This window comes from Bubalus bubalis, chromosome 6, assembly GCF_019923935.1.
Source record: "Bubalus bubalis isolate 160015118507 breed Murrah chromosome 6, NDDB_SH_1, whole genome shotgun sequence".
Taxonomy (NCBI): domain Eukaryota; kingdom Metazoa; phylum Chordata; class Mammalia; order Artiodactyla; family Bovidae; genus Bubalus; species Bubalus bubalis.
The window spans coordinates 104,638,518-104,665,460 of record NC_059162.1 but is presented as its reverse complement, the minus strand read 5'-3'; the positions used below and the strand labels follow the sequence as shown (position 1 = coordinate 104,665,460).

The 26,943-nt window shown below is 38.5% G+C and overlaps 1 protein-coding gene across 15 annotated transcripts in view; it reads right to left on the bottom strand.

Annotated features, from left to right (window-relative positions):
* Window positions 1-26,943, bottom strand: part of SCMH1 (Scm polycomb group protein homolog 1) — a 221,940-nt gene that overhangs the window by 156,303 nt on the left and 38,694 nt on the right. For 7 of the 15 annotated variants that reach the window (XM_025288975.2, XM_025288969.2, XM_025288974.2 and 4 more), the window contains one exon: window positions 6,890-6,967. The exons of 1 other annotated variant lie outside the window; for it this stretch is intronic. In XM_025288975.2, coding sequence (XP_025144760.1) covers window positions 6,890-6,914 — 25 coding nt within the window. In that variant the 5' untranslated portion in view covers window positions 6,915-6,967. Of the gene's footprint in view, window positions 1-6,889; window positions 6,968-26,943 lie in introns of those variants that run through there. 7 more of the 15 variants (XM_025288976.2, XM_044945175.1, XM_025288977.2 and 4 more) reach the window with 4 other exon arrangements.

Below are 26,943 nucleotides of genomic sequence, written 5' to 3'. Positions count from 1 at the left end.
TCTTCTGCCCACATTTTGACTGAATTGTTTTTCTGGTATTGAGCTGAATGAGTTGCTTGTATATTTTGAAGATGCATCCTTTATCAGCTGTTTCATCTGTAAGTTTTTTATCCCTTTCTGGGTTGTTTGATCTTGTTTATAGTTTCCTTTGCTGTACAAAAGCTTTTAAGTTTAATTAGGTGCCATTTATTTATTTTTGCTTTTATTTCCATTACTGTAGGAGGTGGGTCATAGAGGATCTTGCTGTGATTTATGTGAAAGAGAGTACTGCCTATGTTTTCCTCTAAGAACTTTATAGTTTCTGGCCTTATATTTAAGTCTTTAATCTATTTTGAGTTTATTTTTGTGTATGGTATTAGAAAGTGTTCTACTTTTATTCTTTTGCACGTAGCTGTCCAGTTTTCCCAGCACCATCTATTTTTTTTAGGTTTTCTTAAAGTTAATTTAATTGGATGATAATTAATACAATATTGTGACGGCTTTTGCCATACATCTACATGAATCAGCCAGAGGTGCACATGTAGCACCCCATCCTGAACACCTCAACCACCTCCCTCCCCACCCCATGGCTCTCTGGGTTTTCCCAGAGCATCGGTTTTGTGCCCTGCTTCATGCATCAAACTTGCACTGGTCATCTATTTTACAAATGGTAATACACGTTTCAATGCTATTCTCACCTTCTCCCACAAGGTCCTTAAGTCTGTTCTTTACATCTGTGTCTCTTTTGCTGCCCTGCATATAAGATCATCATTTCTGTCTTTCTAAATTCCATATATATGCGTTAATATACGGTATTGCTGTTTCTCTTTCTGACTTACTTCACTCTGTATTATAGGCTCCAGTTTTTTCTATCTCATTAGAAATGACTCAAATGCATTCATTTTTATAGCTGAGTAACATTCCATTGTGTATATGTACTACAACCTCCTTATCCATTCATCTGTTGATGGACATCTAGGTTGCTTCCAGTCCTATCTATTGTAAACAGTGCTGCAATGAACATTGGGGGACACGTGTCTCTTTCAGTCCTGGTTTCCTCAGTGTGCATGCCCAGCAGTGGGATTTCTGGGTCACATGGCAGTTCTACTTCCAGTTTTTTAAAGCAATCGCTACACTGTTCTCCATATTGGCCCAGAACGACTTATTGAAGAGGCTGTCTTTTCTCCATTGTATATTCTTACCTCCTTTGTCAAAGATAAGGTGCCCTTAGGTGTGTAGGTTTATCTCTGGGCTTTGTATCTTACTTCATTGTTCTATATTTCTGTTTTTAGGCCAGTACCATACTGTCTTTGTGACTGTAGTTTTGTAGTATAGTCTGAAATCAGGAAGGTTGATTCCTTTACCTCCATTTTTCCTTCTCAAGACTGCTTTGGCTATTCGGGGCCTTTTATGTTTCCATACAAATTGTGAAATTCTTTGTTCTAGATCTGTGAAAAACATCACTGGTAGTTTGATAGGGATTGCACTGAATTTGTAGATTGCTTTAGGTAGTATAGTCATTTTCACAATATTGATTCTTCTAATCCAAGAACATGAAATATCTCTCCATCTGTTTGGGTCATCTTTGATTTCTTTCATCATGTCTTCTATGTTTTCTGTCTTCTAGTTTTCTGCATACAGGTCTTTTGTCTCTTTGGGTAGGTTTATTCCTAGGTATTTTATTCTTTTTGTTGCAACAGTGAATGGGATTGTTTCCTTAACTTTTCTGATTTTTCATTGTTACTGTATAGGAATGCAAAGGATTTCTGTGTATTAATTTTACATCCTGCAACTTTACTATATTCACTGATTAGTAATTTTCTGGTGGAATCTTTGTGGTTTTCTGTGTATAGTATCATGTCATCTGCAAATAGTAAAGAGTTTTACTTCTTCATTTTCAATCTGGATTTCTTTTATCTCCTTTTGTTCTCTGATTGCCATGAATAGGACTTCCAAAACTATGTTGAATAAAAGTGTAAGAGTGGGCACCCTTGTCTTGTTCCTGAACTTAGAAGAAATGCTTTCAGATTTTCACCAAAGAGAATAATGTTTGCTTTGGTTTTATTCTATTAGGCCTGTATTATGTTGAAGCAGGTTTCTTCTATGTCTACTTTCTGGAGAATTTTTTATCATAAATGGGTGTTGAATTTTGTCAAAAGCTTTCTATGCATCTATTGAGATGATCAGATGATTTTTATCCTTCAGTTTGTTGATATGGTGTATCACACTGATTACTTCATGTATACTGACGCATCTTTGCATCCCTGGGATAAATCCCACTTGATCATGGTGTATGATCTTTTTAATGTGTTGTTGGATTGTGCTTCTAAAATTTTGAATTTTTTGCGTCTATATTCATCAGTGATACTCGCCTGTAATTTTCCTTTTTGGTGGTATCTTTGTCTGCTTTTGGTATTAGGGTGATGGTGGCCTCGTAAAATGAGTTTGAGAGCTTTCTTTTCTCTGCTGTTTTTTGGAAGAGTTTGAGCAAGATAGGTGTTAGTTCTTCTCTAAACTTTTGGTAGAATTTGCCTGTGAAGCCATCTGGTCTTGGGCTTGTGCTTGTTGGAAGATTTTTGATTAGTTTCGATTTTGGTGCTTGTGATTAGTCTGTTCATGATTTCTATTTCTTCCTGGTTCAGTTTTGGAAGGTTGTACTTTTCTAAGAATGTGTCCATTTCTTCCAGACTCCATTTTTATTGGCATATAGTTGTTCATAGTAGTCCCTTATGATTCTTTTTATTTCTGTGTTGTCTGTTGTAGTGTCTCCATTTTTGTTTTTATTGATTTGAGTCCTCTTCCTTTTTTCTTGACAAGCCTGCTAGTGGTTTGTCAATTTTATCTTCTCAAAGAACCTGCTTTGAGTTTTATTCATCTTTAATATTTCATCATTTCTGCTCTGATCTTTAAGATTTCTTTCCTTCTACTAGGCTTTGGTTTTTTGGTTGTTGTTGCTGTTGTTGTTCTTCTTCTTTTTCTAGTTGTTTTAGGTGTAAAGTCAGGTTGTTTGATGTTTTTCTTGTTTCTTGAGGTAGGCTTGTAGTGCTATAAACTTCCTTCTTATAACTGCTTTTACTGCATCCTATAGGTTTTGAGTCATCATATTTTCATTGTCATTTGTTTCTAGGTATTTTTTAAAATTTCCTTTTGATGTTTTCAGTGACTTGTTGGTTATTTAGAAGTGTGTTGTTTAGCCTCCATGTATTTGTGTTTTTTACAGTTTTTTTCTTGTAAGTTATATCTAGTTTCATGCATAGTGTTGTATTCAGAAAAGATGCTTGATACAATTTCAATTTTCTTAAATTTACTGAGCTTGATTTGTGACCCAAGATGTGATCTATCCTGGAGATTGTTCCATGTGGACTTGAGAAAAATGTGTATTCTACTGTTTGGGGATGGAATGTCCTGAAGATACCTATTAGGTCCACGTGGTCTAATGTGTCATTTAAGGCTTGTGTTTAAGCCTTGTGTTTCTTTAGTAATTTTTTGTTGTGATGATCTGTCCATTGGTGTAAGTGGGGTGTTAAATTCCCCTACTATTATTGTGTTACTGTTGTTTTCCCCTTTTATGGTTCTTAGCATTTGCCTTATGTACTGAGGTGCTCCTATGTTGGCTGCATAAATATTTATAATTGTTATATCTTCTTGGGTTGATCCCTTGATCATTATGTAGTGTCCTTCCTTAACGCTTGTAAAAGTTTTTACTTTAAAGTCTATTTTGTCTGATATGAGTATTGCTACTCCTGCTGTCTTTTGATTCCCATTTGCATGGAATATCTTTATCTATCCCCTGACTTTCAGTCTGTGTCTTTAGGTCTGAAGTGAGTTCTCTTACAGGCAGCATATACATGGGTCTTGTTTCCATATCTATTCAGCCAGTCTGTGTTTTTTGCTTGGTGCATTTAATCCATTTACATTTAAGGTAGTTATTGACATGTATGTTCCTACTGCCATTTGCTTAATCATTTAGGGTTTGTTTTTGTGGTCTGTTTCTTCTGTTGTGATTCCTGCTAGAGAATCCTTAGCATTTATTGTAAGGCTGGTTTGGTGGTGCTGAATTCTTTCAGGTTTTGTCTATAACGCTTTTGATTTCACCATCAAACCTGAATGAGATCCTTGCTGGGTAGTGTAATCTTGGTTGCAGGTTTTTTTCTTTCACCATTTTTTTCTTTCACTTTAAACACCTGCATAGTTCCTGCTGAAAAATCAGCTGTTAGCCTTATGGAGATTTTGTGAATATGTGCCTGCTAAGTTGCTTCAGTTGTGTCTGATTCTTTGCAACCCTATGGACTGTAGCTCACCAGGCTTCAGCAGGTATTCTCCAGGCACGAATACTGCAGTAGATAAGCCATTTCCTTCTTCAGGGGATCTTGTCAACCCAGGGATTGAACCTAGGTCTCTTGCATTGAAGGCAGATTCTTTAACCTCTGAGCCACCAGGGAAGCCCTGGGAATTCCTCTTTATGTTATTTTTTAACTTTCCCCTTGCAGGTTTTAATATTTTTTTCTTTGTGCTTAATTTTTGTTAGTTTGATTAATTTATATGTGTCTTGGTGCTTTTCTCTTTATATAGGATAGAGTGGAACTCTTATCCTATATGGGATTCTCTGGGTTTCCTGGACTTGGGTGGTTATTTCCTTTCCCATTTTAGGGAATTTTTCAACTCTAATCTCCTCAAATATTTTCTCATACTCTTTTTCTCTTCATTTTGGGACCCCTATAATTCAAATGTTGGTGCATTTAATACTGTCCCAAAGATCTTTGAGACTGTCCTCAATTCTTTTCATTTTTTTTTTCTCTATTCTGCTGTATGGCAGTTATTGAGGAGTTCCTGGTGGCTCATTGTGGGTGGCTTCCCTAGTAAATCTTCTGATCTCACCAGAGGTCCCCCAACCCCCACCCAGAGGAGCAGGTGCACTGCTCCCAAAGGCACCCAAGCCACTCCAAGTGCCAAACTACTCCTCCCCCCAGTCACCACTGAGTGAAAGGGGAGCCCCAGGGGCTTCCCCTAGTGGATCCTCTGATCCCTAAGGGATCCCTACCCCTCTCAGGTGAGCAGGCATGCTGCTTCCAATGACCAAAGGTGCCCAAACCACTCAAGGCACCAAAGCCACTCCACCTCCCCCAGCAACCCCACAGTTGCTGGTCATCAAGGTTCAAGTTTCCTCCATTCCCCCTTACCCGGTTGTTCCCAGGGCTCCTCCCTTCAGTCTGTCCACAGGAGGTCCCCCACTAGCACCTGGTGAGTATCCCAGGCGTGGGGAGACATGCCTCCCTGTCTTCCCTCACCCCAATCTTGGGTCCACCCTCAAAGCATTCTTGACATTTCATTTCTTCAACACACTTCTCTCTGACAAACTGGATTAGACTGGAACTTCACTTGGCATTCCTACTACTATGGCTGTTTTCACTGCATTATGATGCACACTCATGCTTCACCAATTCACATTCCTCTTTGTTTCATACCTCTTTTCAAAACCTATCTTGTAGAGCAGGGAATAGAAAACTTTTTGAAAAGAGCCAGAGGGTAAAAAATTTCAGGTTTATGGGATATATGGTTTCTGCTACAACTACTCAATTCTGCCAGTGTAGAATGAAAGTAGCCATACACATTAACAAATGGACATGGCTATATTCCAATAAACCTTTATTTACAAAAATAGGCACCTGACAGGAGTTGGCCTATGGACCATAGTTTACTGATCCCGGATCTAGAAGAATCATCCCTAAATAACTTTGCCTAGCTGTGATCACTCCATTATTCTACTTCAAAATACATGTACTATATTCATTTACAAATAGTTATAAACTTCTGAATATTTTTATGTGGTCAGTCTCTCACTTAGAATACCGTACAGATTCTTTAAGGAAAACTGTCATTTCATTCACAGCTAAGCCTAGGAGTAACACTGAGTGTCAAGGACATGAAGACAAATGAATCCCAGTCTATGTGCACAAAGAACTCACAAAGAATAGATTAACAGGACAGACAGCAACACAAACACACAATCATAATATAATGGGATTTTTGCTATAAGAGAGATTTCCTATACAAAGTGCTCTGAGAAAAGCAAAAGGAATGATTGACTTTACTTGGGGAGAGGAGGAAAGCTTCACAGAAGACCTGAGGTAGGATTGTCAGAAAAGAAAGATGAATAGGCATTTGAGTTAAAGGAAATGTAGTATAATGGTACTAAGACATGGAAATGGATTAAGTGTATGGATAATAACCAGCAGCTACTATAGACGGAAAGGGGTAAGGGAAGCTACAGAGACAAATGACAGAAACTGAAGAAGATGAGAATACAAAAGAAAGTATCAGCAAAGAGTGCCATTTGCCACAATAAGACAATGTTATATACATAATGAAGAGTCTGGATCATTCTAGAGATCATATTTAAATATTCAATATCATGATCTGATTTGTTAATAATATTTTATACCCATAAAGAGGCTTTAACTTTTTCTTAGACTTTCATGTATGTTATTTTTAATGTTCATACAGCTTCCATACTTACATGTCTACTAAATTCTAATAATGATCATGAACTTATGAGGTAGTAAGAAGAGTAAGATTTAGAGGCAAAAAGATTCGGGACAAAATCTTGCAGTTTATAGGAACAACATGTTGAGTAAGTCTCTTAATCTTTCATTGTTTCCACGGAACAGGAATAGCAACAGTCCCTGTTTATTAAGATTACAGAAAAGACTATTTGAGACAATTAGGTGAAGAGTACTTTGTAAAAGAGCTGCAAAATGACATGCAGGACTTGTGAAATTGCAGGACAGGTTGGTAAGAAAGGATGAGATACTTTTATTTACTTAAACAGCTTTTTGTGACACATACATTCATTCACAGCCTAATAGAAGATAACTCTTCATTTCTATCATATATAAGTACAGGTTCTGACCTTTTCGAGGATCTGATTTTTGCATGGTATCATCAGCTATATCAAATAGGAATTTCCTCCTTAACAAGATGGAGAAATCTAGAAGCAAAAGATTAAAAAAAATTAGAAATATGAACAATTGTAGATCGAAGGAGACCTGCAATGAAATTAGGTTTTAATCAGAGAAAACCAGCAGGCTGAACACCCAGAAGGGCTTCCCAGGGGCAGTAACTCAGTTAAGTTTCCAATTTCCAGGATCCTTCCCTCGGTTTTTGAGTTCAGAACCCTGATTCTATTAAAAACAGAACAGACTTTTCAGGGCATTAATAGCTCATTTTAAACAATAATGGATAAACTAGAAGGTTACTCTATTAATTCATTGTGAGAAATATAACAGTCATATAACCAAAGTATTGTACACTGAAAACTATAAACATCGCTGAAAGAAATCAAAGAAACAATGAAGTATAAAGACACTTACATCCATGAATTAGAAGACTAATGTTAAGACAACAATACTACATAAAGATCTACAGACTCAATGCAATCCCTATCAAAATCCCAATGATGTTTTTCTGCAAAAATAGAAAAAGCCATCCTAAGATTCACATGATATCTCAAGGACCTCTAATAGCTTAAACAATCTTGAAAATGAAAAATAATGTTGGAAGACTCACAATTCCTGGCTTCAAAATTTACTACAAAGCTATAGTAATTGAAACTGTGTGTGTGTGTGGTGGGGGGCGGGGGGCGGGGTACTAGCAGAAGGACAGGCACACAGACCAACAGAATAGACAGCCCAGAAATAAACTCAAATATGTATAGTCAAATGATTTTTAATAAAGGTGCCAACAACATTCAATGGGGAAAAAAATACTCTTTTTCACAAATGATGCTAGGAAATCTGGATACCCACATGCCAAAGAATGAAGATGAACCTTTAGCTTACACCATATATAAAAATTAACTCAAAATGTATCAAGACCAAAACTTTAGAGCTAAAATTATAAAACTTTTAGAGAAAACAGAGAAGAAAATCTCCATGACACTGAATTTGGCAATAATTCTGGAATTTGACATCTAAATCTCAGGAAACAAAAGAAAAAAAAACAGATAAACTGAACTTCATCAAAATGAAAAACATTTGTGCATCAAAGAGCACTATCACATGGATGAGAAGAAAACCTACAAAATGGCAGAAAACATTGGCAAATCACTTATCTGATAAGGGACTAATCTCTAGAATATGTACAGAACTCCAATTCAATGACAAAAAAACCCAAAAAAACAAAAAAACAAAAAACCCTCAAATAATCCAACTGAAAAATTAGCAAAGGACCTGAATAGGTATTTCTCCATTTATCTATGTGTATGTGCTAAGTTGCTTCAGTCATGTTCAGCTGTTTACGATCCTATGGACAGTAGCCCACCAGGCTCCTCTGTCCATGAGATTCTCTAGGCAAGAATACTGGAGTGGGTTTCCATGCTCTTTTCCAGGGACCTTCCTGATCCAGGGATTGAACCCACATCTCTTACATTTCCTGCATTGGCATGCAGGTTCTTTACCACCAGTGCCACCTGGGAAGCCCCCATTTATCTATGTAGATGGCCCATAAGTATATAAAAATCAACATCATTAATCATTAGGAAAGTGCAAGTTAAAGTCACAATGAGATACCACTTCACACCCACTGGGGTGGTTATTATGAAGAAAAAAAAAGAAAAATCATAAGTGCTAGCAAGGATATGGAGAAATTAAAGCCCCTATGAATTGCTAGTGGAAATGAAAAAATGGTGCAGTTGCTGTGGAAAACATTAAAAAGTTTAACATGGAATTACCAAATGACCCAGTAACTCCACTTCTAGATATTTCCCAAAAGAACTGAAAACAGGGACTGAAACAGGTACCTGTACACAAATGTTCAGAGCAGCATTATTCACAATAGCAAAAGAGTAGAAACAATCTTAAGTATCCACCAATGAGTGAACGAATAAATAAAATGAGGCTTATACATACAATCGAATACTATTCAGCTATAAAAAGGAATAAAATTCTGATACACGCTGCAACGTGGATGAATCTTGAAAACATTATGCTCAGTGAAATAAGCCTAGTACAAAAGGCTAACTACTGTATGATTTCATTTGCACTTGGCAACTCGAATAGGGAAATTCCTAGAGAAAGGAAGCAGAACAGAAGTTATCAGGGGCTGGGCAAAGAAGGGGAATGGAGAGTTATGATTTAATGGGTACAGAGTTTCTGTGTGAAATGATGAAAATATTCTGGAGTTGGACAGCAGTGAAGGGTATACATCACTATAAATGTACTTAAGCATTAAAATGGTAAAAATGATAAATTGTTATTATTTTTTAAAAAATATTTTTAATTGAAGGAAAATTGCTTTATTGTGTTGGTTTCTGCCATACATCAACACGAATCAGTCATAGGTATACATATATCCCTATACATATGTCTCTGTCCTCTTGAACTCCCTAACACCTCTCACCCCATCCCACTGCTCTAGTTTGTCACAGAGCCCCAGTTTGAGTTCCCTGAGGCATATAGCAAATTCCCACTGGCTATCTATTTTACACATTGTAGTGTATATGTTTTCATGCTACTGTCTCAATGCTTCCCACCCTCTTCTTCCCATCCTGTGTCCACAAGTCTGTTCTTTATATCTGCATCTCCATTACTGCCCTGCAAATAGGTTCAGTAGTATCATCTTTCTAGATTCCATATATATGCATTAATATATGATATTTTTCTCTTTCTTACTGCCTCTGTATAAAAAGCTCTAGGTTCATCTACCTCATCAGAATCAACTCAAATGTGTTCCTTTATATGGCTGAGTAATATTCCATTGTGTATATATACCAGAGATTCTTTATCCATTCATCTGTTGATGGACGTCTAGGTTACTTTCATGTCTTAGCTATTGTAAATAGTGCTGCAATGAACACTGGGGTACATGCGTCTTTTTCAATTATGGTTTCTTCAGGGTATATGCCCAGTAGTGGGATTACGGGGTCATATAGTAGTTTTATTCCTAGTGATTTTAAGGAATCTCCATACTGTTCTCCATAGTGGCGAGCTCTATCAATATACATTCCCACCAACAGAGCAATAGGGTTCCTTTTTCCCACACTCTCTTCAGCATTTACTGTTTGTAGATTTTTTGATGATGGCCATTCTGACTGGTGTGAAGTGATATCTATTATAGTTCTTGATTTGCATTTCTCTAATATTGAACAATGCTGAGCATGTTTTCATGTATTTATTAGCAACCTGTATGTCTTCTTTGGAGAAATGTCTATTTAGGTCTTCTGCCCACTTTTTGATTGGGTTGTTTGTTCTTCTGGTACTGAGTTGCACAAACTGTTTGTACAGTTTAGAAATTAATCCTTTGTCAGTTGTTTCATTTGCAATTTTTTTATCCCATTTTGAGGGTTAGTCTTTTCACCTTGTTTCTAGTCTCCTTGGCTTCCCTGGTGGCTCAGAAGGTAAAGCGTCTCTGCCTGCAACGCAGGAGACCTGAGTTCGATCCCTGGGTCAGGAAGATCCCCTGGAGAAGGAAATGGCAATCCACTCCAGTACTCTTGCCTGGAAAATTCCATGGACGGAGGAGCCTGGTAGGCTATAGTCCATAGGGTCGCAAAGAGTTGGACACGACCGAGCGACTTCACTTTCCTTCTTTCTTGCTGTGCAAAAGCTTTTAAGTGTAATTAGCTCCCACTTGTTTATTTTTGTTTCCATTACTGTAGGAGGTGGGTCACAGAGGATCTTGCTGTGATTTATATCAAAGAGTCTTCTGCCTATGTTTTTCTCTAAGAGTTTTATAGCTTTGGGTTTTATGTTTAGGTCTTTAACACATTTTGAGTTTATCTTTGTTCTTTGTATATGGTGTTAGTAAGTGTTCTAATTTCATACTTTCACATGTCCAGTTTTCCCAGCACTATTTACTGAAGAGACTATCTTTCGCCATTGTAAATTTTTGTCTCCTTTGTCAAAGGCTAGGTGCCCAGAGCTGTGTGGGTTTATCTCTGGGGTTTCTATCTTGTTCCATTGGTCTATATCTCTGTTTTTGCACCAACACCATACTGTCTTGATGACTGCAGCTTTGTAGTACAGTCTGAAGTCAGGAAGGTTAATTCCTCCAGCTCCATTCTTCTTTCTCAAGATTGCATTGGCTATTCAGGGTCTTTTGTGTTTCCAAACAAATTGTGAAATTTCCTCATTCTAGTTCTGTGAAAAATGTCACTGATAATGTGACAGTGCCTGCACTGAATCTGTAGATTGCATTTAGTAGTATAGTTACTTTCACAATATTGATTCTTCCAACCCAGGAACATGGAATCTCTCTCCACCTGTCATCTTTGTTTTCTTTCATCAGTGTCTTATAGTTTTCTGTACACAGCTCTTTTGTCTCCTTGAACAGGTTTATTCCTAGTATTTTATTCTTGTTGCAGTGGTAAATGCCTTAATTCTCTTTCTGATTTTTCATTGTTAGTGTATAGGAATGCCAGGGATTTATGTGTAATGAATTTGTATCCTGTGGCTTTACTAAATTCACTGATTAGCTCTAGTAATTTTCTGACAGTATCTTTAGGGTTTTCTACGTATAGTATCATATTCTCTAAAAACAGTGAATTTTCCTTCTTTTTCAATTTGGATTCCTTTTATTTCCTTTTCTTCTCTGATTGCCATAGCTAGGACTTCTAAAACTATATGAGTAACAGCTGTGAGAGTGGGTACCTTTGTCTTGTTCCTGATCTTAGAGAGAATGCTTTCAGTTTTTCACCACTGAGAATAATGCTTGCTCTGGGTTTAGCATATATGGCCTTTATATTGAGGTATGTTCCTTCTATGCCTGTTTTTTGAAGAGCTGGTGTCATAAACAGGTGCTGAATTTTGTTGAAAGCTTTTTCTGCATCTACTGAGATTATCATATGGTTTTTTATTTTTCAATTGTTAATATGGTGTATCACACTGATTGATTTGTGTATACTGAAGAATCCTTGCATCCCTGGGATAAACCTCACTTAATCATGGTATATGATCTTTCTAATGTGTTGTCATATTCTGTTTGCTAGAATTTTGTTGAGGATTTTTTGCATCTATGTTCATTAGTGATACTGGCCTGCAATTTTCTTTTTTGTGTGTTATCTTTATCTGGTTTTGGTATCAGGGTTATGGTAGCCTTGCAGGATGAGTTTGGAAGTGTAGAGTTTCACAAGGTTAGGCATTAGCTCTTCTTAAATGTTTGACAGAATTCACCCGTGAAGCCATCTGGGCTTTTGTTTTTTGGGAGTTTTTTTTAAATCATAGTTTAGATTTCACTGCTTGTGACTGGCTTGTTCATACTTTCTATTTCTTCCTGGTTCAGTCTTGGAAGGTTGACTTTTTCTAAGAATCTATCCATTTCTCCCAGGTTGTCCGTTTTATTGTCCACTGTTGCTCATAACAGTCTCTTATGATCCCTGGTATTTCTACATTGTCAGTTGTAATCTCTCCATTTTCATTTCTAATTTTGTTAATTTGATTTTTCTCCCTTTTTTTCTTGATGAGTCTGGCTAACAGTTTGTCAGTTTTGTTTTTCTTTTCAAAGAATCCACTTTTAGTTTTATTAATCTTTACTATTATTTCATTTCCTTTTCACTGCTCTATGATTTCTTTCCTTCTACTAACTTTAGGGTTTTTTTTTATTCTTCTTCTTCCAGTTGTTTTAAATGTAAAGTGAGGTTGCCTATTCTGTTTTTCTTGTTTCTTGAGGTAGGACTGTATTGGTATAAACTTCCTTCTTAGGACTGCTTTTGCTGCATCCCACAGGTTTTGGGTTGTAGTTTTTGTTGTCATTCATTTCTAGGAATTTTCTGATTTCTCTTTTTATTTCTTCAGTAACCGATTCATTATTTAGAATCATACTGTTTAATCTTCATGTGTTTTTTTTCCTGTAATTGATATCTAGTTTCATAACACTGTGGTCAGAGAAGATGCTTGATATGATTTCATTTTTCTTAAATTTACCAAGGCTTGATTTGTAACCCAAGATGTCTATCCTGGAGAATGTTCCATGTGCACTTGAGAAGAAAATGTATTCTTCATTTGGATAGAAAGTCCTGAACATATCAATGAGGTCCATCTGGTCTAATGTGTCATTTAAGGTTTGTGTTTCCTTTTTAATTTTCTGTTTTAATGATCTGTCCATTGGTTTAAGTGGGGTGTTCAAGTTCACTTTCACTTTTCACTTTTATACATTGGAGAAGGAAATGGCAACCCACTCCAGTGTTCTTGCCTGGAGAATCCCAGGGACGGGGGAGCCTGGTGGGCTGCCGTCTACAGGGTCGCACAGAGTCGGACACGGCTAAAGCGACTTCGCAGCAGCAGCAGCAGTACTACTGTATTACTGCCAACTTCCCTTTTATGTCTGTTAGTGCTTGCCTTACGTATTGAGGTGCTCCTATGCTGGGTGCATAAATATTTACAAATCTTATGTTTTCTTCTTAGATCAATCCTTTGATCATTACTTGATTCAAAGCAGGAGTTCTCAACCTTTTTGGTACCAGGGCCCAGTTTCATGGAAGACAATTTTTCCATGGATGGGGTGGGGAGTGGTTTCGGGATGATTCAAGTTCATTACATTTATTACGCACTTTATTTCTGTCATTATTACATTGTGATATATAATGAAGTAATTACACACCTCACTGCTCATCTGATAGGAGGTGGAACTCAGCAGTAATGCAAGTGATGGGGAATGGCTGTAACTGCAGCTGAAGCTTTGCTCACTTGTCTGCTGCTCATCTCCTGCTGTGTGGCCCAGTTCCTAACAGGCCACAGACCGGTACTGGTTCATGGCCCAGGGGCTGGAGACCCCTATTTTAAAGCACCCCAAAATCTGGCATTTTTCATTTAAATAGGGGGGAAAAAAGAGCTGAGGTTCTGAAGTTAAACAAGATTAATTATAGCATCCACGGTCACTTGGCTACTAAATGGAAAGGCTAAAATTAAGGGCTAATTTCAAAGTCTATACTCTCTTTGGTTTCATTATGCTTGCTTACCATAGTTTAAAAACAACAAGAAATAAATCCCTTCCCTAGTTTACTTGTCATAGGCTATATTATACAGAGAGAGGTTTGGCAAACAGTCAAGTGCTATGTAATGTAAGAAATTACTATTAGCACAAGGAAAGAGCTTACTAAGGCAGTGGCTTTCGGATCTTTTCAGTTGTGATCCACGGACTTAAATCCAGGAGTCTTTATAACAGTATGTATTCCTGAAAACCTTATATCTTATAAAATTATGCACCAAACGTGGGCTTGTGGTTAAAACAGAGTTACGAACAGACTACTAAAAGCCCATGGAACTTTGTATCCTTTATATATATACACACATACTTCATAAGGATTTCAGTCATTCAGTTCAGTCACTTAGTTGTGTCCCACTCTTTGCGACCCCATGAACCACAGCACACCAGGCCTCCCTGTCCATCACCAACTCCCGGAGTCCACCCAAACCCATGTCCATCGACCCAATGACACCAACCAACCATCTCATCTTCTGTTGTCCCCTTCTCCTCTTGCCCTCAATCTTTCCCAACATCAGGGTCTTTTCCAATGAGTCAGCTCTTCGCATCAGGTGGCTAAAGTATTGGAGTTTCAGACTCAACATCAGTCCTTCCAATGAACACCCAGGACTGATCTCCTTTAGGATGGACTGGTTGGATTTCCTTGCAGTCCAAGGGACTCTTAAGAGTCTTCTCCAACACCACAGTTCAAAAGCCTCAATTCTTCGGTGCTCAGCTTTCTTTATAGTCCAACTCTCAGATCCATACATGACTACTGGAAAAACCATAGCCTTGACTAGACGGACCTTTGTCGGCAAAGAAATGTCTCTGCTTTTTAATATGCTGTCTAGGTTGGTCATAACTTTCCTTCCAAGGAGTAAGCGTCTTTTAATTTCATTGCTGCAATTGCCATCGGCAGTGATTCTGGAGCCCAGAAAAATAAAGTCAGCCACTGTTTCCCCATCTATCTGCCATGAAGTGATGGAACCAAATGTCATGATCTTAAGTTTTCTGAATGTTGGGCTTTAAGCCAACTTTTTCAGTCATTAATAAATGGTTAAAATTAGACCCAACAAACTAAATATAAGGAAGAATGGTATAATCCACTTTAGGATACTTTCCAATTAAAATTATATATTTTTAAAAATAAGTTTTAATGTGTAACGGAATAAACCTGTAGTAATTCAGAACTCTAAGCTTCTAAGAGTGACTTATTTCTCCAAGGTTTTCTGGAGTGAAAATTTCAATGTATGTCACCATATGCAGACAGGAGCCACTTAATTAAAGCTTTAAAGAAACAAAATTAAAACCTGAAGTCAGATTCATATGGGTTTGGGGACTGATAAGAGATTATTAACCTGTTCATCATTTTTCAATCTGTTCACACTGCCCAAGTAGACCTTTGAGAGATGTCTATGCCTCACAGTACCAGAGATCTCAAGATCAACTTTATTCTGTTAGAATGTAATAGGATAGAGTCCTAGTTAGGAACTAACTCCTTAGACGTAGAGCTCTGAGAATAGAGTAAATCCTCACTGTTTAGACCATAGAGACAGGTACGTAAAGTAATTTGGATTCATTAACAGAGCAGTATCTATAAACCATTTCATAAATCATCCCCCAAAGTCTCAGGTTCTCATCCTAAACAAGTGAGTTACGAATTCGTGTCATTTTCCAGGGTCTTGCAGGAAACATACAGAATTACAAACGTGGGGCAAATATGGTTCTTCTATACCAAGAAATTGAGATGCAACTTTGAAACTTGGCCTGGTATATTCCTGGTTCATTCACTGAAGTCACCCCCTCAGGGCTTCAAATTCCTCACTTTAAAAACCAAAAGATTAAAATTCAGGCAGGTCTCATGTTTACCACACACTAGCCGCATGCCTCTGTTTCATCATCCACCCTTACATGTGTTTGATTTTATGGTTTTGTAGAAAATACTATTGCCATTGAAATAAGGAAAATTTATCAGATGAAATCAGCTGTCTTCCTCTGAGCTACTCAGGCAATTATCTTGACACCCGTTTCTAGTTGGGACACTGAGATCATTGCTTTCTTCACTGTAATAGGAAGGCTAGACCACACAAAGGGGCTTCCAGGGAAATGGATCTTATGTGAATCTGAAACAGCAGTCTCAGGAAAAGGCTCTCTTCTCGAGAAACTGATTTGACTGAAAGGGTATGAAATAATCTTTGCCACATGAATTAAGCTAAAGAATATTATAGATTAAAAAAACTATCTGGGGGTGATAGAGAAAGAATATATAATAAGCATTCTAAATAGCTAAGGCAGAAGAGTGGTACCACTTGCCAGCAGTCACTCAACATTTACTAAAAACTTTCTTAATGATACTTCTTGAGAATAACACCTTTTAAAGCAAGTCAGAAAACCTTTGTATATAACTACAGACTCACCAGGAACCAAGAAGCATGAGAATAAAAAACATAAGTTCAGTTTCAATTCAGAGACAGAAAGGTATGGTTATTTAGCTTTCTGAGTTTTTGTTTTTTGTTTTTTGTTTTTTTAAATCTGGGAAAATTAGCTTTAGGACACAAGATGCTTTCCTCAGCTTCCTTAGCTTTTGATCTAACAACTCATCTCTTCAGTTCAGTTCAGTCACTCAGTCATCTCCGACTCTTTGAGACCCCAGGAATTCCACCATGCCAGGCCTCCCTGTCTATCACCAAACCCGGAGTTCACTCAAACTCACGTCCATCGAGTTGGTGATGCCATCCAGCCTCTGGATGATGTGATGAGGTGATGCCTCATCCTCTGTCCTCCCCTTCTCCTCCTGCCCCCAATCCCTCCCAGCATCAGAGTCTTTTCCAATGAGTCAACTCTTCGCATGAGGGAGCCAAAGTACTGCAGTTTCAGCTTTAGAATCAGTCCTTCCAAAGAACACCCAGGGCTGATCTCCTTTAGTATGGACTGGTTGGATCTCCTTGCAGTCTAAGGGACTCTCAAGAGTCTTCTCCAACACCACAGTTCAAAAGTATCAATTCTTTGGCGCTCAGCTTTCTTCATAGTCCAACTCTCACATCCATACATGACCACTGGAAAAACCATAGCCTTGACTAGACGGACCTTTGTTGGCAAAGTAATGTCTCTGCTTTTGAATATGCTATCTAGGTTGGTCATAACATTTCTTCCAAAGAGTAAGCGTCCTTTAATTTCATGGCTGCAGTCACCATCTGCAGTGATTTTGGAGCCCCAAAAAAGAAAGTCTGACACTGTTTCCACTGTTTCCCCATCTATTTCCCATGAAGTGATGGGACCAGATGCCATGATCTTTGTTTTCTGAATGTTGAGCTTTAAGCCAACTTTGTCACTCTCCTCTTTCACTTTCATTAAGGGGCTTTTAAATTCCTCTTCACTTTCTGCCATAAGGGTGGTGTCATCTGCATATCTGAGGTTACTGATATTTCTCCTGGCGTTCTTTATTCCAGCTTGTGCTTCTTCCAGCCCAGCATTTCTCATGATGTACTCTGCATACAAGTTAAATAAGCAGGGTGACAATATATAGCCTTGACGTACTCCTTTTCCTATTTGGAACCAGTCTGTTGTTCCATGTCCAGTTCTAACTGTTGCTTCCTGACCTGCACACAGGTTTCTCAAGAGGCAGGTCAGGTGGTCTGGTATTCCCATCTCTTTCAGAATTTCCCACAGTTTATTGTGATCCACACAGTCAAAGGCTTTGGCATAGTCAATGAAGCAGAAATAGATGGTTTTCTGGAACTCTCTTGCTTTTTCCATGATCCAGCAGATGTTGGCAATTTGATCTCTGGTTCCTCTGCCTTTTCTAAAACCAGCTTGAACATCTGGAAGTTCATGGTTCACATATTGCTGAAGCCTGGCTTGGAGCATTTAGAGCATTAGTTTACTAGCATGTGAGATGAGTGCAATTGTGCAGTAGTTTGAGCATTCTTTGGCATTGCCTTTCTTTGGGATTGGAATGAAAACTGACCTTTTGAAGTCCAGTGGCCACTGCTGAGTTTTCCAAATTTGCTGGCATCTTGAGTGCAGCACTTTCACAGCATTATCTTTTAGGATTTGAAATACCTCAACTGGAATTCTATCACCTCCACTAGCTTTGTTCGTAGTGATGCTTCCTAAGGCCCACTTGGCTTCACATTCCAGGATATCTGGCTCTAGGTGAGTGATCACACCATCCTGATTATCTTGGTCATGAAGATCTTTTATGTATAGTTCTTCTGTGTATTCTTGCCACCTCTTTTAATATCTTCTGCTTTTGTTAGGTCCATACCATTTCTGTCCTTTATCGAGCCCGTCTTTGCATGAAATGTTCCTTTGGTATCTCTGATTTTCTTGAAGAGATCTCTAGTCTTTCCTATTCTGTTGCTTTCCTCTATTTCTTTGCATTGATTGCTGAAGAAGGCTTTCTTATCTCTTCTTGCTATTCTTTGGAACTCTGCATTCAGATGTTTATATCTTTCCTTTTCTCCTTTGCTTTTCACTTCTCTTCTTTTCATAGCTATTTGTAAGGCCTCCCCAGACAGACATTTTGCTTTTTTGCATTTCTTTTCCATGGGAATGGTCTTGATCCCTGTCTCCTGTACAATGTCACGAACCTCATTCCATAGTTCATCAGGCACTCTATCAGATCTAGGCCCTTAAATCTATTTCTCACTTTCACTGTATAATCATAACAGATTTGATTTAGGTCATACCTGAATGGTCTAGTGGTTTTCCCTACTTTCTTCAATTTAAGTCTGAATTTGGCAACAAGGAGTTCATGGTCTGAGCCACAGTCAGCTTATCTCAATTCAGATGCTAAGTTTTCATCAGAAATACTTGGTATTTATTTTTCATAAAACTTACAGCTGAAAAGATTTTTATAGTCAAAATTACTCAAAACACTTTAAAAATTTCCAGTAACTCTATGGAGACTGTTTTAAAATTTAATTAAAATTAAATTCATAATTCAGTTACATTAGCCATGTGGCTATTGTGTTAAGACAACCCATAACTAGAAGAAATAAATAATACAAATTAAACATGAAGTACTATATGCCAGCATGACCCGTCCATCGTGGGTGGCCCTACACGGCATTGCTCATAGTTTCATTGAGTTAGATAAGGCTGTGGTCCATGTAATCAGATTGGTTAGTTTTCTGTGATTGTCGTTTTCAGTCTGTCTGCCCTCTGATGGAGAAGGATAAGAGGCTTATGAAAGTTTCCTGATGGGAGAGACTGACTGATGGGGGAAACTGGGTCTTGTTCTGATAAGTTGCCATGCTCAGTAAATCTTTAATCCAATTTTCTGTTGAAGGGCAAGGCTGTATTTCCTCCCTGTTATTTCACCTGAGGCCAAACTATGGTGGAGGTAAGGAAGATAATGGCCACCTCCTTCAAAGGTCTCATGCAGGTACTGCTACACTCAGTGCCCCCAACCCTGCAGCAGGCCACCAAGATGGAGGGGTCATGGTGGAGAGTTCTGATAAAACATGGTCCACTGGAAAAGGGACAAACCACTTCACTATTTTTGCCTTGAGAACCCCATGCACAGAATGAAAAGGCAAAAAGATAGGACACTGAAAGATGAACTCCCCAGGTCGGTAGTGCCCAATATACTACTGGAGATCAGTGGAGAAATAACTCTAGAAAGAATGAAGAGACAGAGCCAAAGCAAAAACAACACCCAGTTGTGGATGTGACTGGTAATGGAAGTAAAGTCTGATGCTGTAAAGAGCAATACTGCACAGCAAACTGGAATGTTAGGTCCATGAATCAAGACAAATTGGAAGTGGTCAAACAGGAGGTGGCAAGAGTGAACAGACATTCTAGGAATCAGCAAACTAAAATGGACTGGAATGGGTGAATTTAACTCAGATGACCATTATATCTACTACTGTGGCCAAGAATTCCTTAGAAGAAATGGAGTAGCCATCAAAGTCAACTAAAGGGTCTGAAATGCAGTACTTGGATGCAATCTCAAAAACGACAGAATGATCTCTGTTCAGTTCCAAGGCAAACCATTCAATATCACGGTAATCCAAGTCTATGCCCCAACCAATAATCCTGAAAAAGCTGAAGTTGAATGGTTCTGTGAAGACCTACGAGACCTTCTGGAAGTAACACCCGAAAAAGATGTCCTTTTCATTATAGGGGACTGGAATGCAAAAGTAGGAAGTCAAGAAACACCGGGAGCAACAGGCAAATTTGGCCTTGGAATACGGAATGAAGCAGGGCAAAGGCTCAGAGTTTTGACAAGAGAATGCACTGGTCATAGCAAACACCCTTTTCCAACAACACAAGAGAAGACTCTACACATGGACATCACCAGATGGTCAATACCAAAATCAGACTGATCATGTTCTTTGCAGCCAAAGGTGGAGAAGCACTATACAGTCAGCAAAACAAGACCAGGAACTGACTGTGGCTCAGATCATGAACTCCTTATTGCCAAATTCAGACTTAAATTGAAGTAGGGAAAACCACTAGACCATTCAGGTATGACCTAAATCAAATCCCTTATGACTATACAGTGGACATGACAAACAGATTCAAGGAATTAGATCTGATAGAGTGCCTGAAGAACTATGGACAGAGGTTCGGGACACTGTACAGGAGGCAGTGATCAAGACCGTCCCTAAGAAAAAGAAATGCAAAAAGGCAAAATGGCTGTCTGAGGAGGCCTTAACAACAGCTATGAAAAGAAATGAAAGGCAAAGGAGAAAAGGAAAGATTTGGATGCAGAGTTCCAAAGAATAGCAAGGAGAGATAAGAAAGCCTTCCTCAGTGATCAGGACAAAGAAATAGAGGAAAACAACAGAATGGGAAAGACTAGAGATCTCTTCAAGAAAATTAGAGATACCAAGGGAACTTTTCATGCAAAGATGGGCACAATAAAGGACAGAAATGGTATGGACCTAGCAGAAGCAGAAGATATTAAGAAGAGGTGGCAAGAATACACAGAAGAACTGTACAAAAAAGATCTTCATGACCCAGATAATCACGATGCTGTGATCACTCACCTAGAGCCAGACATCCTGGAGTCCGAAGTTAAGTGGGCCTTAGGAAGCATCACTCGGAGAAGGCAATGGCACCCCACTCCAGTACTCTTGCCTGGAAAATCCCATGGACGGAGGAGCCTGGTAGGCTGCAGTCCATGGGGTTGCGAAGAGTCGGACATGACTGAGTGACTTCACTTTCACTTTTCATTTTCATGCACTGGAGAAGGAAATGGCAACCCACTCCAGTGTTCTTGCCTGGAGAATCCCAGGGACGGGGGAGCCTGGTGGGCTACCCTCTATGGGGTCACACAGAGTTGGATACGACTGAAGCGACTTAGCAGCAGCAGCAGCAGCAGGAAGCATCACTACGAACAAAGCTACTGGAGGTGATGGAATTCTAGTTGAGCTATTTCAAATCCTGCAAGATGATGCTGTGAAAGTGCTGTACTCAAAATGCCAGCAAATTTGGAAAACTCAGCAGTGGCCACAGGACTAGAAAAGGTCAGTTTTCATTCCAATCCCAAAGAAAGTCAATGACAAAGAATGCTCAAACTACTGCACAACTGCACTCATCCCACATGCTAGCAAAGTAATGTTCAAAATTCTCCAACCCAGGCTTCGACAGTATGCTAACTGGGAACTTCCAGATGTTCAAGCTGGATTTAGGAATGGCAGAGGAACCAGAGATCAAATTTCCAACATCTGCTTGATCATCAAAAAAGCAAGCAAGTTCCAGAAAAACATCTATTTCTGCTTTATTGACTATGTGAACGCCTTTGACTGTGTGGATCACCACAAACTGTGGAAAATTCCTAAAGAGATGGAAATACCGGACCACCTGACCTGCCTCCTGAGAAATCTGTGTGGTCAGGAAGCAACAGTTAGAATTGGACATGGAACAACACACCAGTTCCAAATCGGGAATGGAGTATGTCAAGGCTGTATATTGTCACCCTGTTTATTTAACTTATATGTAGAATACATCATGCAAAATACCAGGCGAGATGAACCACAAGTTGGAATCAACATTGTCAGGAGAAATATCAGTAACCTCAGACATGCAGATGACACGATCCTTATGGTAGAAAGCAAAGAAGAACTAAAGAGCCTCTTGATGAAAGTGAAAGAGGAAAGCAAAAAAGTTGGCTTAAAGTTCAACATTTAGAAAAGAAGATCATGGCATCTGGTCCCATAACTTCATGGCAAATAGGTAGAGAAACAGTGGAAACAATGACAGACTTTACTTTTTTGGGCTCCAAAATCACTGCAGATGGTGACTGCAGCCATGAAATTAAAAGATGCTTGCTCCTTGGAAGAAAAGTTATGACTAATCTAGACAGCATATTAAAAAGCAGAGACATTACATAGCCAACAAAGGTTCATCTAGTCAAAGCTATGGTTTTTCTAGTAGTCATGTATGAAAGTGAGAGTTGGACTATAAAGAAAGCTGAGTGCCGAAGAATTGATGCTTTTAAACTGTGGTGTTGGAGAAGACTCTTGAGAGTCACTTGGACAGCAAGGAGATCCAACCAATCAATTCTAAAGGAAATCAGTCCTGAATATTCATTGGAAGGACTGATCCTGAAGCTGAAGCTCCAATACTTTGGCCACTTGATGCAAAGACCTGACCCACGGGAAAAGACCCCGATGCTGGCAAAGATTGAAGGCAGGAGGAGAAGGGAACAACAGAGGATGAGATGGTTGCATGGCATCATCGACTCAATGGACATGAGTTTGAGTAAACTCCGGGAGTTGGTGATGGACAGGGAGGCCTGGCATGCTGCAGTCCATGGTGTCGCAAAGAGTCAGACATGACTTAGCGACTGGACTGAACTGTCTATGTGCCAAGCATTGTTCTAAGCACTTCACTGGTATTAAGTTGCTCAATACTTACTACCCAAAGGTAGGTAATATCTTCATTTTAATGATAAGGTAACCAGTGTAGAGAAATGACTTATAACCTGAAGTTATATAGTTAGTAAACTGTGGAGCTGGATTCATAGCAAGGTAATTTGGTCCACTTCTTGTCTTGAGGCTTAGGATTTTTCCAGGAAAACAGAGTTACTTATATTTAGAATGTCCTAGGAGTAAATGCAACCCTTGCCTATGTTTGGCTAGGGAGTCTCAGCACTGGTTGATTTTCTCCATTATATGGCCCCATCTAGAGTACACATTACTATAAATTAGAGCATGTTATTCCCCTGCTTAAAATCTTCAACTGCTCTCCAGAGCAGCACTTAAAAGGAAATCCAAGTACCTTACCCTGACTGACCCCACCTCTTCCGTTTCTTCTCCTACAGCTCTCATCATTCACTCTGCTCCAACTGGCTGGCCTTTTCTGCTCCTGCTGCAGATCCACTTCCTTACTACCTGAGGGCCTGTATACTGCCTGGAACACTCCACTAGTATTCATAGGGCTGGCATTTTATCATACAGGTCTCAGGTAAACGTCACCTCCTCAGAGCAGCCTTCCCTGACCACTCAATCCAAAGTAGTCACCCAGACCCTATCATACCACTCTTAATTTTCTATAGCAACTTAGCACTAGTTAGTATTTCCCTTGTTTGTTTGTCTCCTCCACTGGGGCCTTGTCTGTGTTACTTATTCAGCACTGTATCTTGGCACTTGGAATATTGCCTAGAATAGAGGAGCCACTATTTTCGAATGAAATAAATGAAACCTAATCATTAACAACAACAAAAAAAACCCAGCATAAAATGAAAACATGACATGACCAGAAAGTGACTACTTTCTGAATTTAAAAAGTGTATTTGGATGGTTTGTAACTAAAACTCATAGTTGATTTCTGAGAGAAAAATAGTTAAGAAAAAAAATCTCTAAAAATGTAACAAAAACAAGTTGGGTCCTTTAGTATCTGTAAGTCACTCTCAAATCTGACAAGATCATTACATAAAGGTAATAAGGGGATGTAAGGAGTTGATAGACATAATCATGAATATAATTTACTTTTCAAAGAGTTTTCTGAATACAGTACTCACAGCTTATTAAGGAAATCCACATAACACAAAGGCAAATTCTTTCTGATTAAAACTCATTTAAAAGACATGCACTGAGATGACAGAAGAAGATTCTAAAAAAATGAGAAAGTATATAGCTACCTAGCAGCACTGGGAAGTAGGAAAAGAGCACCATCAAACACTCAGAAACTGAATAACTTTTATAACCTATAATCAAAATTGAGCTATATAATGGAGAAATCAATGCTGAGTGCTTCTAAACAAACAGGTAAAGGACTGTATTGACTTCTGTAGCATACTAAACAGACCGAGTGTCCTGGGGAAAAAATCCGAGTGCAGAAATAAGAAATGGGAGTTAATAAAAAGTAGTGAGACACCTTGGAGACGGCAATGACACCCTACTCCAGTATTCTTGCCTAGAAAATCCCATGGATGGAGGAGCCTGGTAGGCTGCAGTCCATTGAGTTGTGAAGAGTTGGACACGACTGAGTGACTTCATATTCACTTTCATGCACTGGAGAAGGAAATGGCAACCCACTCCAGTGTTCTTGCCTGGAGAATCCCAGGGATGGGGCAGCCTAGCGGGCTGCTGTCTATGGGGTCACACAGAGTCGGACACGACTGAAGCAACTTAGCAGCAGCAGCAGCAGCAGTGAGACACCTGAAATATAGAGACCTGTGCTATGGGGCTTCCCCAGGGGTCCTGTGGTTAAGAATCCAATCCACCTGTCAAAGCAAAGAACACAGGTTCAATTCCTGGTCCCAAAGATTCCACCTGCTATGGAGCAACTAAGCCCATGTGCAACAAGTACTGAAACCCACGTGTTTAGAGACTGTGTTGTGCAACGAGAAGCCACCGCAATGAGAAACCCATGCACTACAAGTAGAAAATAGTCCCTGCTTGCCACTAGAGAAAGCCCACACACAGCAACAAAAGACCAAGTGTAGCCAAAAAAAAAAAAATATTTTAAAAACAAAAAAAAGACCTGTGTTGGCACACCCCTCCTACATGCAAAGCTTCCAGCTGCAATGTTTACCACTAGCCACAAAATGTATGGTATTTTTAAAAATTAATTTAAAAAGATACTTTAAAAAGAAAGACAACCACTACTATAAGGAATCCAATCTAAATGTGACAATAAAAAAAGACTAAGACATTCTCAGGAAAATGCAAATGGGATGAGTTAGGGTAAGAAATGATAGTGTAAGAGCACAGATAGTACAGAGATCCAAACAATGAATAACCTTATAGATAACATTCTCTGCAGGCACAAAACAATGTAAATAGGGGAAATGTAATCTAATTACAAATATCTGAAATGTATTTGCACTCCTGGACTCCAAACTAGTTAAAAAAAAACCATAAACTCAGAAAAGTCCTAAAGAATTATCAGAAAAATTTTAATACCACTGGGTTAGAAAAGGGATAGGTAAATTGATATGTGATATTTATAAATCATGGTAAAATACAGGTGTTGGACATAAGGTTTTCCATTGCAAAACCCTTTCAATTTTATATGTTTGAAATTTTTCATAAGTTAAAAAGAACACCTTAAAATATACCAAAGAAACTGCTGTTTTTCAAAGCTCAACATAGAGCAATAGTGAAAAGGTGGGTAGGTTAGAGACTGAAGGAAAGAATGAATATTAATGGCTTTTTAGCACTTTTACATATAATTACCATTTCATCACAACAAACCTGAAAGGTAGGTGATATTATCTCCATTACACACACACACACACACACACACACACAACCTCAGGCTCAGGGTACCTTAACCAAGTTACTTGGTATCAGTGAATACTAAGCCTGATCAAGTCTGGGATCAAAATATGCATGCAAGTTTAGAAATCTACCTAAAATCTGGATCTATCTTTATCATTTATTTTCCACAGGCATCCAGAAAGTGACTCCATCTCAATTTTACTTGGAAAAGCACTTTAAATAATGAGAATATGTGAGATACCTTTTATAAAATAAAACAATATTTTGTATAATATGACTTCTAGTTTCAAAGTCCTTTGTAGTTTTTAAAGTTAGCTGACTCACAATCATCCTATTTGTATTACAATTATCTATATTCATCTTTTACAGCTCTTTTAGCACTGTGATTCTCTTGAAATTAGGATCCAGATCTGATTCATTTTTACATTCTTCATAACAGTATCTAGAATAGTAGTTTAGTGAGTGTTTACTTAAGAAAAGAATGTGATCCTCACAACAGAGATGCAAGGTAGCAAGGACATCTATTCACATTAATATTATTAAACACTTGAAGAAACAGAGGCAGAGTAAACTCTGACACTATTTCCCAGCTATAAAGCTCATCTGTTAGGGACTTCTCTGGTGGTCCAGCAGTTTAGAATCCGCCTTGCAATGCAGGAACTTGGGTCTGATCCCTGGTCAGGGAACTAAGAGCCCACATGCCACAGGGCAACTAAGTCAGAGAGTTGCAACTAGAGAGTCTATACACCACAATAAAGATCACATGCATCAAATAAGACCTGACATTGCCAAATAAATAATTTTTTCCCCAAAAAAAGCTCATTTGTTGAGCTAGGGCTCCAATTTTTTCTTATTGCACCAGTGACTCAACAAAGATACTCAGCCTGATCCTCTGAGAGTCTGGCATGGCATCCAAAAGATAAAGCTTTAGTTATTAATATATATATTTTTAACATTTGGAAAATTCTGGAATGTAGATCTTAATGTAACTATAAAATCTTTGTAAATGTTCTGATTCCTTTGTTTTATTGGGACAGGGTGGTAGAAGGAAAGTGAAAGTGCTTCTTAAAAACCCTAAATTTGGTTGTAAGTTAACTAAAACTCACCAAAGACAGAAGTTGAAATATAAAAGCTAACTTTTATACTCAGCTCTTTGGAGCAATTCCATATATATATATACACATATATATGTGTATATATATATATGTTATTTCATATGATTGTTCATAATATCCAGTGAGAGATTACTATTATTCCCATTTCTCTGATGAGTAAATTCCAGAGTTAGTTTAGAAAGTTAGTAGGCGGCTCAACTGGGACTTGAAAC